The 18,370-nt window shown below is 37.7% G+C and overlaps 1 protein-coding gene across 1 annotated transcript in view; it reads left to right on the forward strand.

The window, feature by feature from the left end:
• LOC114663375 (serum paraoxonase/arylesterase 2-like) overlaps positions 1-10,462 on the forward strand; it is a 50,615-nt gene extending 40,153 nt beyond the window's left edge. Inside the window, exons 7-9 of the mRNA XM_028817066.2 lie at positions 6,468-6,549; positions 9,647-9,775; positions 9,964-10,462. Coding sequence (XP_028672899.2) covers positions 6,468-6,549; positions 9,647-9,775; positions 9,964-10,143 — 391 coding nt within the window. The 3' untranslated portion in view covers positions 10,144-10,462. The remainder of the gene's footprint in view (positions 1-6,467; positions 6,550-9,646; positions 9,776-9,963) is intronic.
• The last annotated feature ends 7,908 nt before the right edge of the window (positions 10,463-18,370 follow it).

Below are 18,370 nucleotides of genomic sequence, written 5' to 3' on the forward strand. Positions count from 1 at the left end.
CCACCATGCCGCCCCTTCTGGAATCAGCCTTCCAAACAGTGGCGTCACTATCGTTGTTGTCACCCAGTGTGGTAACCAAAGACACAGGCCCCTAGGTGAATGGAGGAATAGAGCTCCTTAACAAAGAGTTTATCATACTTCTAATAATGCAGCAACAAAAACAACATTTATTTCTATAGCACATTTTCATACAAACAATGTAGCTCAAAGTGCTTTACATCATGAAAAAAGGCAAAATAAATAATTAAAATTAGGGAACACTAATTAACATAGAGTAAAAGTAAGGTCCATAGTATTGGGACATCTTGCTTTGACTTCTTTGACTATTAATTCAGTTTAAGGGATATGGTTTTGGCTTGCTTTTTAGCTCATTTGTTTTCCTGGTTTTTCAATCCTGCTTCATTCGACATTCCTGCCATATCCTTACTGTCCATTTTCTGGTTGCAGTCGTATGTATTGTCTCGTAATGATCGTATTTGTTTCTTAACATTCCCTGGGCCCATGCAAGACATATTAAGACTAGAAGATATAACACTAACACAAAAGAAAGGAAACTCTTAGCTTGTTATGTTTCAGACAGGGTTTGTTCCCTGGCTCGAGTCTATTTTTTTTTTATTTGCAATTTGTTGTTTTTGAGTTATTCCTCTTGTTTTCTTTGACCGTTTTGTAATTTCTGTTAATACTGTTTTGTTTAAATACTATTTACTGTTTATGTATTGTGCATATTTGTTTTATGGTCATTGTACTTATGTTTTATGGGTGGGCCACCATAATGTCATTGCTGAGGCTAATGGGTAGATCCCTTAGAGGTTCATTGTGGTTTGTGGAGTTAAGAGCTTTATTGTGAGTATTTTATTGGATTTCTTCTGGTTTATTGAGTTTTTTGCTTCTGCCTTTGGTTTGTGATTTCAGGATAGCAGATTTAGGCATACGATTTTGCTTTTTTTCCTTTTCCTTTACCCTGTTTGCTTATTTAATTAATTTGTTAAAATGTAAAGAATTTTGTTTTGTTACTGCCTTATCAATCCAGACATTTACAGTCATTCTGTCCACTCGAGCATTTTTGTGTTGTTAGTTTGTGTATTTAAAGTATTTTTCAGGTGTTAATGCCTGAACCCATTTTGGGCCATGAAGCCTGCCTTTTGAGTTTGGGGCTATTTTGCCTCGGGTGAGGCCTGTTTCTAAGATTGGCCAGTGTTTTGTTTGTTTAGAGACCTGGGTGGTATCCCGTTAAATTGAGACTTGGCTGAATAAGCATCATTTTACAATTTGAGGCTTAATCGGTTCCATGAATGTAAAATGCTTCTTGCTAACTCAAGACTGGCTTAGGCATTCCACAAATGCGCAGTCATGTTATATTTAAGCAACCCAAGGGCTAATCATCTAAAATATCTGTCATAGTTCAAAAAGCACAAAGGAGGGTACTATATCTGTAAATTGACTACTAATGACTTTAAGTGTTAGCTGATGGGATGCATGACGTATCATGGGACAGCTCAAAAAACCTGATGGTTTTATTTAATTGTGAGGAAAACAGAATAATATATAACAGAAGCTGTGATGGTCTTTTCAACCATTGATCAAGAAATAATATTTGATCTATAGCAACACAAAGGAAATGTGTCTGATGTTAAACAGACTGCATTACAGTCTATTGCAGATGGGTGCCTACTGCAGATACACTATAGTTTTGAATTTGTGCATCACATAATTAAATGGCATTATTCAAAATAAAATGTTTTCTTTGAATTTTCTTGTTCGATTATTAACATACTAGATTGTGAATGTCATACTTTAAAAACTAAAAAACACGTCGTGAAGGATTGCCGGCTTTTTACTCCGGCCCTCACCCCCAGGCCACCAGGAGGAGCTCTCCCAACAGCATGGACGTGCCCCGAGTTCCAGCAGGGCCTCATGGACTATGAAGTTTTTATACACAGCCCTGCTGGATACCTTGGGGGCCACCGGGAGTCGCTGTAAGGGGGCTCATGGACTCTCATGTTCCCTATAACCCGGGAGTACGTCACGATCACGTGACAGGAAGGAACGACGTGCTCCCGGGGTGAAGAAAAGGACTGTTTACCCTGACCCAGAAGGGAAAAGGAACTGTGGACTGATTGGACAGAAACACTTCCGGGTCAGGGAATATAAAAGGACTATGGGAAATCCCAGACGTCGAGCTGAGCTGGGTGGAAGGGTGGCAACGCGTCTGGGAGTGGAGGATTGTGTTAATTGTTGGTTATTGATTATTGATTATTATTGAGTATTGTGGAGAGTGCTTTGTGCACTAATTTGTCCAAATAAATTCATATTGGACTTTTATCTGGTGTCTGACGTCTAGACTGAGGGTTCAAGGGGTCACGGAGACCCTTAATCTGTCACAACGTTTAACCGTTCACTAGCAGTACAAAGTGGATTTGGCAGCAAATATTTACTTTAGAATTACAGTAATCCCTCGCTATATCGCGCTTCGCCTTTCGCGGCTTCACTCCATCGCGGATTTTCTCTGTAAGCATATTTAAATATATATCGCGGATTTTTTGCTGGTTCGCGGATTTCTGCGGACAATGGGTCTTTTAATTTCTGGTACATGCTTCCTCAGTTGGTTTGCCCAGTTGATTTCATACAAGGGACGCTATTGGCAGATGGCTGAGAAGCTACCCGGCTTACTTTTCTCTCTCTCTTGCGCTGACTTTCTCTGATCCTGACGTAGGGGGATTGAGCAGGGGGGCTGTTCGCACACCTAGATGATACGGACGCTCGTCTAAAAATGCTGAAAGATTATCTTCACGTTGCTATCTTTTTTTGCAGCTGCTTCCTGAAACGACATGCTGCACGGTGCTTCGCATACTTAAAAGCTCGAAGGGCACGTATTGATTTTTGACTGAAAAACAAACTCTGTCTCTCTCTCTCTTTCTCTGCTCCTGACAGAGGGGGTGTGAGCTGCCGCCTTCAACTGCTTTGTGCCGCGGTGCTTCGCATACTTAAAAGCCAAACAGCCCTATTGATTTGTTTGCTTTTCTCTCTCTGTGACATCATCTGCTCCTGATGCGCACTCCTTTGAAGAGGAAGATATGTTTGCATTCTTTTAATTGTGAGACGGAACTGTCATCTCTGTCTTGTCATGGAGCACAGTTTAAACTTTTGAAAAAGAGACAAATGTTTGTTTGCAGTGTTTGAATAACGTTCCTGTCTCTCTACAACCTCCTGTGTTTCTGCACAAATCTGTGACCCAAGCATGACAATATAAAAATAACCATATAAAAATAAGGTTTCTACTTTGCGGATTTTCTTATTTCGCGGGTGGGTCTGGAACGCAACCCCCACGATGGAGGAGGGATTACTGTACTGGAATATACGTTTACATGCAAATATATATTGCCATTAAGCATCCACTGATGCAATGTCCCTCCTGCTGAAGGAGTCTGCCTTCAACAAAATGTCTGATTGCACAATATGCCTGGTCACACACGTCTAAGTCATTTAAAAAGACTGACCTGTGCACTGATACTACATAATGACTTGAATTTTACATATTCAGTCTCTGATAAGTGCTACTTGCACACCAGCGCAGTCCATTGTGCCTCTGGTGTTTTCAAAGCCTAAATAACATTATCCAGTGTCAACATTGCATAAATGCATTTTACAGAGATTCATTTACCAAAAAAAAAGCAATTTGTGCAGTTTTCAAAATGGTCAGGCATTGGCTGTGGTGAGTTGACTTTGCAAGGTATGGCTTTAGTCAATTGCATATAAAGTTGGTTTTTGCAATTCAGTAGTCTTGAGGAAATGCCAGGGTGAATGTAATGTCCATTATATAATTTTACAATATTTCTTGAGCACAATCCAAACTCCCTCATTCATTGCATTTTCAAGGAATGGCCGTGTCATGCATGATCCTATTGTGTTGTTGAAAGTAACCTGGCCTTTAATGCATTGAATACAACCACAAACATCTGTAGGAAAATTATCTTTCTGATTTATGAGACCATTTTTGCCAGTTTTTATAATGAGTGTTTCTATTTTATTGGCAGACCCTCAATTGCAAAATATTTTGTATTTTCAATATCTTACTAGTGGAAAAATAAACAATATAGACTATTATAAAAATAATAGATTGAATGCAAATAATTATTGATTTTATACAATATGCGTACAAATTCTGTCTTGACCAATATCAAAAACAATAATGGACTTTCTAATTATTTGTGCTGGTGGTTTAAAAGCTCTACGTAGTACGTGATCTCACATTTCAATGAGATTTTAAGGAGAGATGAACACCATAATTGTTCCTAAAATAACAAAGTGTAGCATTTTTCTTGTACATTGCTGTGAACATCTTGGTGCTACTTTAGTGTTAGAGCTGTACTGACTTAGAATTGGTACCGTTTTTATAACTGAAAACTTTAGCATTATGAAAAATACCTCTTTAACTTATTTTTTTTATCACCATATCTTTTCCTTTTGCCTCTCGCTGATAAAAAAAAATTGCATTGGGGACGAATGGAGTAATAATAGACAATATAGCAGACAGTATCGTTTTTAATGTTTCAGCATTTTAATCCATCAGATTATCTTAAACAATTGTGTAACTATGAATGAAGCAACATTAGATATGTTACAAAATGCTGCCAATCCTGGTGTTTTCAATGATAGTTTAGGTTATGTTTTACCATTTTGAAATGAACATTCTGAAGCCCAGGGGTGTGTACAGCCACCCTAACCTGACACAGACAGACAGGACACGACTTTTCCACACGGTACACCTTTTATTTACATTCGGAGAGCACTTCTATTTTGCTTCCCTCAGCACAATATGTCCAAAGCACCGATAATCAAACACAGTCCTTTTCTTTTTCTTTCCTTTCTCCTCCACCTCCATCTCCAGGTGGTTCATCAGGATTACCTGGAATCACTCCCAGGTGTAGTGGAAGTCCAGTGAATGGCTCGGCAGCCCTCATGGAGCCCAACAGGGTAGCACCAAACTCCAGCTCCCCTCCCAGCATGCCCTACGGGAAACCTTGGTGCCACAGCCGCACAGGAGGTCTGCCCTGTAGCATCCCAGGGGAAGTATTGCTTCAGCGATCCTCTCTTCCCCAGTTCTTTCATTCCTTTGGCATCCCAGCCAAGTATTGACCGAGGCCACCTGTCACAACATGTAAAACCAATTTAAACAAGAATTTGGCAACATTAACTATGTAAAACAAAACAAAAAAAATCCTCAGAACCTTTCTCCGAAGTTTTGTTTCTTATCAAATGGGAGTTTTATGAACTCCATCCACAATGCTCCTCTAAGCTTTCTCTTAACCTGGTGCACAGGTGGTTAAGAGACGACATCTAGCTGACTCAGTCCCCAAGCACGACTTGCCCAAATCCACTATAATGTAACTGAAAGCAACTGGAACAAGCCAGTCTTATTATTTAGTAAGAAGCATGCTTACCAAGATGAAGTCTGTGCACTTAGATTTAAGTAGAAGACAAGCAGTCCATGATTTATCTCATCTCAGCCAGTTTGTGTAAAATTATTTCTAAACAGGTCTGTTTTACATGGCTGTTTTGCTTCTTTCTCTGTGTGTTTTTTTTTTTTTTTTTTTTAATTCAAGTTGGCACTACTAACCTCCATCCCCATATGCCTATTGTATGCTTAGGTTGACAAACTACTGACACTAGTTCTTCATAAAACAGTACAGTAACTACTGTATCAGAAGATAGGTTTCTCATCAATCTATCGGGACTTCTGACTGGTGGGTACAATATACTTAACATGACAGAAGAAGCACAGGTCCAACCTAGGACATCGGTATGAGTCTTTGCCTCTGCTGGTATCCCCTCTGATTCTCTCTTTGAATTAGTGTACGGTAGGTTGCACCTGTGACAGCACATATTTCATATGCAGTGACCGGGTGTAATATAAAGGTAGATCTTTCAAATCATCATTAAACACAAGTTATTACTAAATACTCTGTTTCATACTGACAGATCTTCAAGTGCTTATATATTGTTTTGTTTTTGGTTTTTTTAACATAAATGAATATGAACTGCTATTGGGGTCACAGATGTACAGCATACAGTTTATACTTTCTCACCTTTCAGTTGCAAATAAGGCCCATGTGCCAGTCGTATTTAATATAACTGATGCATGTACTGCATTATAAGAATACTTTTTTAAAGCTCTTTCTGTCATTCTCTTAGAGTGCAGTATTAATTGGTGTCATATTGTCCATTTGAAATAAGGACTGCAAAGCTAAATAGTGAAAACCATAACATACTATGGGTAGTATAAGCTGTGTTTTTTACTAAGTAATTCAACTTCCTTTTTTATCACTGTTGTTGCCATTAAAAGACCAGAAATAAAAGTTCTGATATAAATAAATAAATGGGAAAATGATAAATTCGAAGTGGCCAAAAAAAAAAAGTGACCCAGTGTATTTTGGATCAAATGACACTAACCTCATTTTTGGTTTCAGGTATTTATATGTTGCAGACATTTTTGGAAGCTGCATTCACATTTTGGAAGTACAAGAAGATAAAAACTTGACTCCTGTGAAGGTGAGTCACTTGTCAATGTGAAAGTGGTGATCAACTTTTGGGTAGTCCTTTAGTGCTTTTTATGGTATGTTGCTTTTAGACATTGGAACACAAACTAAGGAAACTTTTTTTCTACCCCCTGGGGTGGGCCCTGAGACTTAGTAAGACTTGAACAGTAAGATACTCATGTGATTTGCCACTGTACATTTGCTGATTTCAGTCAAACTCTTTTGTTAATAACTTTTTTGTCAATTAGAGATCTCCTCAATTTCTTTATAAATTCAAATTTTCTGTACACAATCACAGTAATCTATAATCTAGGTGGTCCATAAATTAAGGAAATCCACCTGTCAATTCATTTCCTGAAACTGCTAATTCCAGTATATTGTGACCATGCACTTAGACCAGTCCCAGAAGCATCAAGTACAGTGCAGGAAACACTGGAAAGAATGCCAGTTAAGTGCTGGACACACTTGGATGTCCACACCCAGAGGGGGTTTGTTTAGAAATGCCATTTAACCTAACACATCTACAGTGTATTTGGGATGGATGAGAAAACACAACAAAACCTATTTGAACACAGAGATAGTATATAGATTCTACACTGACAGTCAATAATCAAAGGAATGAACAAATGACAGATGACAGTGTGAACTACTATGACACCAATTATTACCATCTGTTTTCTCCTGTTCATAGTCATGGGAAGGGTAAGCAAAAGAAGTTCAGAGCAGGGAGCACACCCTATGACAAACCACATTAACATTTATGGATAATTCAAAATTAATTTTAAATAGCTTAGAATGCAGTTCATATGTTCAGATATGGGAAACTCATTTCATAATATCCAGTTTCAAATACTGTAATATATAAGTCTGTAATGCATTCTCATATATATCACCTATGAATTTCAGGATATTGCAGATATATTTTAAAATATTGAAAATTTACTTTGAATTCATTTTAAGGTTTCTGAAATTAAGTCTGATATATCTCAAAACCACTTCCAGTGAATTATTCTATTCTTTCAATGGGACTTCTTTTCTCTTTTAATGCATTTTGAAATATATTTCAAATATATTAAAATGCACAGGAAGGTATGGTGATCTAGCGTGAAACATATTTCATGTATTTGAAAATAGATACAACACTATAGATACAGTATCTGGAAATATCTGGAAAAAGATTTGAGATAACTTTAATTGCATTTCAGATCCTTGAAAAAGATATACAGAAACCTTGAAATAACTTCCTGTCTTTTTAAAGATTTCTTAAAATTTGAGATGTTGAAATAAAATTTGAGTTATGCTGAAAACATTTTCTGTTATCTCAAATAGTGCACAATTCCATTTTAGGTTAGAAGGAATTTAATTTATGATTTTTAAACAGTATTTTTAAATATAAATTACTATCCTATTTTAAATATCCTACTCATTGGCCAGTGTGAGGATAACTGCAAAAAAAATAAGGGAGCACTTAATCATCACAGTCTAACACCAAGTTAATTAAGCTTCAGGGGATATCAATTTTTCCAGTTAGGAAGCAGAAGCGATTGTGAATCCGCTTCACCTGCCTTGGTGCAAATGAAAGTGGTAACAGTTGCAGTGGAGAGGCAACAGCAAGACAACCCCCAAAAAGGCAATAGTTTTGAAGGTGGCTGGCCACAGACAGTTGCCCTCTCCTTATTCTTTCTGGCTGATTCTTTTCTACTTTAGTGTTTTGCTAGTGTCCTTGTCACTATGGGTAGCCGCCGATTCATGTTGCTTAGGAAAGTCCAGCTTCTCCATATGTGCTATCACAAGAAGTTTTGCTGTGTCTCCCAGAACAGTCTCAAGAGCATGGCGGACATACCAGAAAACAGGCCATTACATGAGGAGGGCTGGACAGTTCTGTAGAAGGGCATCATCCCAATAGCAAACCCAGTATCTGCTCCTTTCTGCGAGGTGGAACAGGAGGAGCACTGCCAGAGACCTACAAAATGACCTCCAGATGGCTACTGGTGTGCATGTTTCTGACCAAAGTGTCAGAAACAGACTCCAAGAGGGTGGCATGGGAGCCAGACGTCCATAAGTGGGATCTGTGCTCACAGTCCCTCTCTACGCAGCTTGATTGGCATTCTCCATAGAGTACCACAATTGGTGCTCCATGATTTTCACAGATGAGAGCAGGTTCACACTGAGCACATGTGACAGACGTGAAAGAGTCTGAGGACGCTGTGGTGAATGTTATGCAGAATGGCAACTGGTTAGTGAACTCTGGGGAGGCATATCCTTGGAGGGTAGCACAGACCTCCACATTTTAGGAAATGGTACCAGAATGAATTCCTCGGCGCCATTGCCAGACCTTATGCTGGAGCAGTGGCCCCTGGGTTACTCCTGGTGTGGGACAATGCCTGGCCTCATGTGGGCAGTGTGTAGGCAGTCCCAGGATGACAAATGGCATTAATGCCAGTGATCTATATCCAATTGAGAACTTCTGGGACATTATGTATCAGTGCATCTAACACCGCCATGTAGCACCACAGACTGTCCAGGAGCTCACTATTGCCCTGATCCAAGTCAGGGAGGACATCTCCCAGGACACCATCCGCTGTCTCATCAGGAGCATGCACAGACGTTTTCGGGAGTGCATTCAGGCACGTGTCGGCCACACACACTACTGAGTCACATTATGAGTTGCCGTGATGAAATTCACGGAAGTTGGATCAGCCTATGACTTCAATTTTTGACTTTCATTTTCAGTGTGATGTTGAATACAGCCATCAGTGGGTTGGTGATGTTGGTTTCCATTGGTTCTTGTTGCAGCCTTTTGTTCTCAATGAATTATAAAGTATTACTGAATAAATATTTTTCAGTTGAATATTTTGTTCATTGAGATCCGATGTGAGATTTAAGTGTTCCCTTAATTTTTTAAAAGTCCAATTTCAAAAAGGTTATTTTGCATGTTTCAGTGAATATTTATAATTCATTTTAAGATATCTTAAAATGCACCTTGAGATATCTTTAAGTGTTAATTTAGCTTACCATAATACTCGCACACATGCCATAACACTGTGTCTCTTAGTAGGCTACAATTCACACTGTCTTTTTATTTTCTGAGTATTTTATATGAACTGCAGGTACTGCACTTGGGAACTTTAGTTGATAACATAGATGTGGACCAGGAAACTGGTGACCTGTGGGTTGGATGTCATCCCAATGGCTGGAAAATGTTTAATTATAATCCTGAGGTTCCACCTGGGTCTGAGGTTGGTTCATAAATATTTTTGTATTATTCTTTTACTGTTAAAAGTTTATTTTGTTTGTTGTTCTCTAGTACTTGCTTTACACAAGTTTAAGGGTAACACTATAAAGCTGTGTATATTTTTAATTGACATGTATAATTACTAAATGAACTATAAACATTTTCGTCTCAACTTTCTCATTCCATTTACAGGTTTTGCAGATAAAGAACATCCACTCGGAGAAACCCATGGTTTTTCAGGCATATGCAGATAATGGTAGTGTGATTCAAGGATCCTCCGTTGCTGTACCCTACAAAGGAAGGAAGCTCCTTATCGGTACAATCTTTCACAAAGCACTACTCTGTAATTTAAACCCTCTGCATTCTGACTAACTTCTATATCAAAACGTCGGTATTACCTAAAACAAACTTGGGGTGCACTTTAAATATATGCTTGGGTCTAAAGAAGCTCATCAGTACCAGGAAGGATTTGTCTTTTGCTGACAGTTCAGACTGTTGAGCTAATGAGTGCAATTTTTTTAACCACATTCACAAAGCTTTTATAAATATTTAAATCCTTAACTTCATAGAGTTCTCCTTTTTTTTTTTTTTTTTTTCCAATGCTCATTTTTCAGTTTAAAAATTGTGTGCTGTATTGATCAATAATAATTTTAAGATGAACATATTTTCATAAAACATTATACAAACAGAACTGCTTGAATATTTTTTAATGCTGAATGTGCTACATTTCTTATGTAATTTAATGAAATAATTTTCCATACAATTCTAGAATATGAAAAGCCCCAAACCAGTGAACACACTTATGAACATTTTTTAGTAAAGCACATATTTTGCGGGAAATAAAAGTTCTGAAAATAAAGCAAACATTAAGTCATTAGTAATAGTGAATTGATGCTTACCTGGTAAACCAAAATCAGAAGAAACTACCCATCCTGTTTATTTAGTACTTTTCAGAACAGTCCTTCTAGGATTGCAGCTATGGCCTAGTGGGATGATCTAATGATCTTCAATGTCCAATGAAGCTGTGGCTACCTATATCAAGTTAATGGAAACATAGTACCAGCCAAAGAACATTCCAAAAATAACACTCCCATGATGCTGCTCAACAAATATTCTTGAACTTTGTTGGAACAGAAATACCAGCAGTCATTACCAGAGCCTGGCTTGCTGTTGGATTGCTGGCTAGGTGACCCATATAGCCTAGCCTGGTTGGGATCTACCCAAACAAAAAGGCCATGGTGTTTGGTTCACCCCACATATGGAGAGGGGTGCCATTTTCACAAGAAACAAAAGTAAAAATGTGTTGGAATAAAATCCTGCAGCCTCCAGGGAACCAGGTTTGAGTTTGAGCATCCCAGAATGAACTGTAGCCCACCTTGTGATATTTAAATGGCAAGTTCCTGGTGATAGAGGACTTTGGGAAATGATGAAAGGATTGAAAACTTTACAACCAATTTCAGGTACACAGCCGTTAGCTGATACCTATGGACTGATGTGCCGTCCATCAGTAAGGCATTTAGTCGATGACGTTCACCATATAGAAGTGATCTTAATGGAGAGCTGGACGTCTTCAGACATGGTGGACACTGACAGTGGCTAAAGACTGTAGTTCGATATCCAAAGAACGATGCTAGGCATTGAGACTAGGGGATCTCCAGAGAAAAGAAGTCAAACTGGGCTGCGTTTATGACCAAAATCAACTAACTGCATATCAACAGCGGGTGGAGGGGAGTGGTTGGGATTATGAAAGCAATCAAGGAGGCACATGTGCCAGAGATTTCCAAAAGAAAGGAGGAATGTTATTGACTAGAAAAGTAAAAAAAAAAGGCATTAAGATCTCAATTAGTTTAGGAAACCTATTCTGCCTTTAATAAGATGAGCTGATTGCTGACTGTCAAAACAAAAATACCAAATGCACAAATACCCAGGAAGGCTACAATTCATTAGGCCTGTTCAGACTAACATTTATTGTATGACCTTCAATGTCTGCTGATACAACCTTCAGCCAAAACAGGCTTTAATGCACTTTTATGATAGAAAAAAATGATAAAACAAAGTGCATTGTTACTTTGACTTTGAGTACATTTTGCAGAATTTGCTTTTCACATTCATTTTATAAATAACAAAAGTCCAGCTTTATTTTCAAGTAGTAAGAAGGACAGACCCTTTCTAGGGCAGCTAGAGTACAGGTGCTGGTCATAAAATTAGAATATCATGACAAAGTTGATTTATTTCAGTAATTCCATTCAAAAAGTGAAACTTGTATATTAGATTCATTCATTACACACAGACTGATGTATTTCAAATGTTTATTTCTTTTAATATTGCTGATTATAACTGAATGTATATATATATAATATATATATAATGAAAGTCCCAAATTCAGTATCTTGGAAAATTAGAATATTGTGAAAAGGTTCAATATTGAAGACACCTGGTGCCACACTCTAATCAGCTAATTAACTCAAAACAGCTGCAAAAGCCTTTAAATGGTCTCTCAGTCTAGTTCTGTAGGCTACACAATCATGGGGAAGACTGCTGACTTGACAGTTGTCCAAAAGACGACCATTGACACCTTGCACAAGGAGGGCAAGACACAAAAGGTCATTGCTAAAAAGGCTGGCTGTTCACAGAGCTCTGTGTCCAAGCACATTAATAGAGAGGCGAAGGGAAGGACAAGATGTGCTAGAAAAAAGTGTACAAGCAATAGGGATAACCACACCCTGGAGAGGATTGTGAAACAAAACCCATTCAAAAATGTGGGGGAGATTCACAAAGAGTGGACTGCAGATGGAGTCAGTGCTTCAAGAACCACCACACACAGACGTATGCAAGACATGGGTTTCAGCTGTCGCATTCCTTGTGTCAAGCCACTCTTGAACAAGAGACGGCGTCCGAAGTGTCTCGCCTGGGCTAAAGACAAAAAGGACTGGACTGCTGCTGAGTGGTCCAAAGTTGTGTTCTCTGATGAAAGTAAATTTTGCATTTCTTTTGGAAATCAAGGTCCCAGAGTCTGGAGGAAGAGAGGAGAGGCACAGAATCCACGTTGCGTGAGGTCCAGTGTAAAGTTTCCATAGTCAGTGATGGTTTGGGGTGCCATGTCATCTGCTGGTGTTGGTCCATTGTGTTTTCTGAGGTCCAAGGTCAACGCAGCCGTCTACCAGGAAGTTTTAGAGCACTTCATGCTTCCTGCTGCTGACGAACTTTATGGAGATGCAGATTTCATTTTCCAACACGACCTGGCACCTGCACACAGTGTCAAAGCTACCAGTACCTGGTTTAAGGACCATGGTATCCCTGTTCTTGATTGGCCAGCAAACTCGCCTGACCTTAACCCCATAGAAAATCTATGGGGTATTGTGAAGAGGAAGATGCAATACGCCAGATCCCAACAATTCAGAAGAGCTGAAGGCCACTATCAGAGCAACATGGGCTCTCATAACACCTGAGCAGTGCCACAGACTGATCGACTCCATGCCACGCCGCATTGCTGCAGTAATCCAGGCCAAAGGAGCCCCAACTAAATATTGAGTGCTGTACATGCTCATACTTTTCATGTTCATACCTTTCAGTTGGCCAACATTTCTAAACATCCTTTTTTTTGCATTGGTTGTAATTGATATTCTAATTTTCCGAGATACTGAATTTGGGACTTTCATTAGTTGTCAGTTATAATCATCAACATTAAAGAAATAAACATTTGAAATACATCAGTCTGTGTGTAATGAATGAATCTAATATACAAGTTTCACTTTTTGAATGGAATTACTGAAATAAATCAACTTTGTCATGATAGTCTAATTTTATGACCAGCACCTGTAGACTTTCAAGCTGCTACTATACATCCCTATCAGACACAGAAGGTGAAGTGGATCAGACATTCACAAACTCAGTCCTGAGGGACTGTCAAGTCCTGCCATTATTTGGACTCCTATATCAGGTAAAATTCAGTTACTTTCCAATTTGGACCTGTGGCACATGTAATTCTTCTAGTACCTTATGGTTGAGGACTGGTCCTTGAAACTTATTGGATTCAAGACTACTGACTTCTACAGTAGTACCAATTTCTGGATCAACAGTGTCTAAAACATATACTGGAATCACAATCAAATAATAAAGATTTACTTTTAAAAATATAAAGTATTCAAAATGTCAATGGTTCTGTGTCTTAGTTTCCCCAGGGACCTGCTTGTTGTCGCACCATAGTCACCTTTTCTTTGTACTGCCACTTCCTTCACATCTGAACATCCACATTCTTCTCTCTTTTTCCACACTTTCTTGCATTCTTAATCCTGCAATGCTACATTACGTCATTGAGTTTTTTGTTGACTAACAAAAACAATTAGTTTCACTTACAGAATCATTTTTGTAATTATATACAGGTAAAATTCCATTACAACAAATATCTTTACAACGAAATTTTCATTACAGCGAAGTGTTTTTATGGTCCCGACTGTTTCCCATTATGACACGAGTCTATAGAAATCTCGTTATAACTAAGTACATTCAGCAGATACTTTCATTACAACGACATGCACAAAAGACCTTGAAATGCTTGAATGAATCATCCACAGAGCAGTTCGTTCTGTGGCCGCAGCTCAGTTGTGCACAATGAACCCCAAACAGAAACACTGTAGTTTTTTTTTTTCTTCAAATTTTGCTTGTACGGTTTTTTTGCTGTTTTTGTTTTCGGTGGTTTTCAGTGATACCTTTTGCTTATTGCTCGTCGACATTTGAAAAACATCCATTGGACTTTAACTCATTGTCACCCTCATATAGAAACGGCAGACACGAAAAAACGCTAACAGTTCATATTAGAAGGAAAAAAAAAACTTTACATTTTTGCAGGTCTCGATTGTGGCAAAATGAAAAAAGACGTTGCCAGTGAATTCGACACTGTCAACTTTCTTCAAAGACTGAGCAAAAGAAGAAGAAAAATCTCGGGTTGCAAACATATGTGACCTGCTGCATTTGAAGACGTCAAAAAAAGCAGTCTTTATGTGGTTCAGTGATGCTCGTTCAAGAAACAATCCTATTAATGCGGCACTCATTCAAGAAAATGTAAGGCTTCTAAACTCTATTGGGACCTCCCATAACTGGACGACACGCCGAAGAGCATCTCAAAGTGCGATCACCAAGTCTGTGGAAGAATGTTTATGCACTGCTGGGGTCTCAAAATAGTTCAGAAACCTCACAATATGATAAAGAAGAAAAGGATGATTTGGCTTCTGATTGATAACTGTGCTGCCCACAACAGGCTTCCACATTTAGATAATGTTCACGTTGAATTCCTCCCACCCAATTGCACAGCAGTGTATTATCGCAAGGAAATGCTGAGAAAAATTCTCATCAGCATAACTTGTAGACAGGAGAAGATTAAAATTAACGCGAAAGAAGCTATTAAAATGATTGCAAATGCCTGGATGCAAATTAAAGAGAGCACTATAGCAACAAATACAGAATCTCATTACAACAAAATATTTTTTAGGTCCCTGGCAATTCATTGTAATGGAATTTTACCTGTATTTCTTTTTAAAAATAATACTTTTAAATACTTTATAAAGCATTTTGAGTATGCTTAAAACAAATACAACATTATATTGAGAAAAGCAGCAATTGCATAATAAAAACAATTTATTATCATTACAAGTCAATGGTTAAGATTACAGGATGATCAAATATATGTTAATATTAACCTGCTTAAGTGTAAAGCAGAATGATTTAATGTAATTAATTGTCATATCCTGCCCATAATTTATAGTGTATAACCTTCATGCAAATACAATCTTGAGTTTGGGCATTGCATGCTGACTCTTGGTTTTATTCTACATTGTATGTTCTGTCTTCTTTCTGTTGGATGATATTTTATTATCAGTACTTAGTACTTTACAGTTTTTCCTGTGTGTATTAAGATATATTTAAACAACTAGAAGAAACACCTCTCCCACTCTGAATACAATACAGTCTGGGAGTTGGCCTAAACCACTGTCACCAATGGACTTTGGAAAGAATGTTTTGGCAGGTGGTGGTCTTTTCTCTGTGTGTGTGTATATATATATATATATATATATATATATATATATATATATATATATATATATATACATACATACAATATATATATATATATATATATATATATATATATATATATATATATATATATACACCAAATTCATGACACAGAGCAAAGCCAGGGGTCCTTCACCTGAAACTCTAATGCAGACACGGAGTGTCACCCCACGAATGACACCAACCAGCTATGAATTGTCCATCACTACAGTAGTGTGCAAAAGCTCAAACAGAGAGAGCACCCCTGATTTGAAGAGGCTGAGGACTGAACCGGGTCTGGATACGAAAGAAATGATAAATATGAATATAAGACACTAGAAAGGTCTGAATGATTTGCATTGGGAGATGAAAGACCAGAAGGAGCACTTAAGAAATCAATTTGATGTAAAGTTAAGGAAAAAAATCTTAGAAAAATGGAGTATAATATAGAGAATAAAATAAGTAAAGTTGAGTATAAAATTAATAGGTTGGAAGCTCATCCTGAGGATGGGAAACATACAACCAGCATCAAAATAATGGCACAAATGGCGACCACTGCCAACAGGAGAATGACTGTTTTAGAATGTGAATGAAAAGCTCTCTGTAATAAATTTGAGCAGTCTAAATCCAGTTCATGAAGGAAAATTGCTGGAATTGTGAGACTACCGGAAGGACTTGAACCCGGTAATCCAGTAAAATTTGTGACAGAATTCTCCACTGAAATCTTGAATGACTTCTTCAAAGAAACACAAAAACATAAAGTGCATATTACCTTTCTGGAATAAGGTTACTGAGTTTCTTAATGGTTAAATTTTACAAGAATCAGGGATAAAGGAAGTGTGCTAGTTCACCTCAGTATATGAAAGAAATTTAGTTTGAAAACAGTTGAATTCAAATATTTCTAGATTTATACTCTACTACTGTTGGAAAGAGGGCTGCATTTTACAGTATCAAGTAGCATATACGCAAAGCAGACATCGATATAACCTTTTATTCCTAGCCAGGTTCAAAGAAATTGTGGATCATCACATCACTCATTCAGCTCCCCAGCAGAAGCTGAAGAATAGCTAAAAACAATGATTTACATATTATATAAAATCCAAAGCAGAGGTTTGCCAATAAGCTGTCTGAACTAGTGTTGGTCATCAAACTTTTTTTCCCAGAAAGAAATCCATGTCAACAGTATTTTGCTAAACTTTGTATAGGTATAGTGTATATATATATTTATAAAAAAAAATGGTCAAATGTTTTAGACACTCCCATTTTCCCTGTTTTTATTGAAATTTAATCAGTTCAAGTCTCATGAATAACCTGAAATGGTACAAAGGTAAGCAGTAAACTGCCGGAGTTTAAACAAAAAAAAAGGTTTTCAAAGAAAAAATTAAAAATAATGTAATTGTCAAAGTTATACAAAAGAACAGCTTAATTTACAGTTTTTCTGCCGCAACTGAAGTTAATTCAGTATTGAAAGTTGATGCAGACAATTTCTACAGGTGTCTCAAATTGTGTTGATTACTTACAAATCTCCTGCTAAATAAAAGTAGTGCTGGAACAAACTGTGTTGCTACACCCTCTAAATCAGGGGTGGGCAAACTCATTCCTGGAGGGCCGCAGTGGCTGCAGGTTTTTGTTCCAACCCAATGGCTTAATAAGAAGCACTTACTGCTCAAGTAACACTTCTGCTTCATTTTAGTTATCCCCCTTGTTAAGGTTTTGAACCCTTATTGCTTATTTAAGTCTTAAACAGCTGCATTCTCGTTTTTTAATTGCTCCTTATTAGCAATAAGTGCACTATTTGGTTTAATTAAATACTTGGAAGGAAAGAGTAGTAAAAAACGTAAAGGATTGAGAATTACCCATCCGTTTTACACTTCAAAGTATTTGGATGATATCCTTAGAATGGAAAAAAAATCTAGGATATGAGAATGACTTGACATAGCAGAGTTAAAGCACTAACAAGCCATGAAATGTAATTATTGGCAAAGATCGTTTTCTAATTAAGCAACTGGGTGGGAACAAAAACCCACGGCCACTGTGGCCCTCCAGGAATGACTCTGTCCACCCCTGCTCTAAAGCATGATTTAGGCATATTTCACTGTATATTGCTATCATACTGGAGGAAGAAAAGGGCAATTAACAAAGGAAGACAGACCGACCATTAAAACCCTTAGAAGTGTAGGTCCTTCTTTTAGAGAAATTGCAAAGAAAGCCAAGATGTCAATGAGTACAGTTTCCTACACCATCAAAAGAAATCTGAAAACTGGAGGAAACTCTGACAAGAACAGGTCTGGCAAAGCACAAGCCCAAACAGAATCAGAAGACAAGTGTAATGATTGGGTTTTTGGCAGATTATTTCGTATGCTTTTTTACTTAGGCAGTCATTGATGTTGAGGCTTCTTTTTCCTTTTTATTATTTGCTTGAATTTTGTAATGACTCAAATGTTGTGTTTAGTTTTGCAATATTTTGGACGCCATTTTATGTTCTCAATCACCATTATTTTGTAATCTTGTCATCAGGTCTGCTTCCCCGTGTTTCTAGAGGTGGCCT

This window comes from Erpetoichthys calabaricus, chromosome 13 (assembly GCF_900747795.2).
Source record: "Erpetoichthys calabaricus chromosome 13, fErpCal1.3, whole genome shotgun sequence".
NCBI classification, from domain to species: Eukaryota; Metazoa; Chordata; class Cladistia; order Polypteriformes; family Polypteridae; genus Erpetoichthys; species Erpetoichthys calabaricus.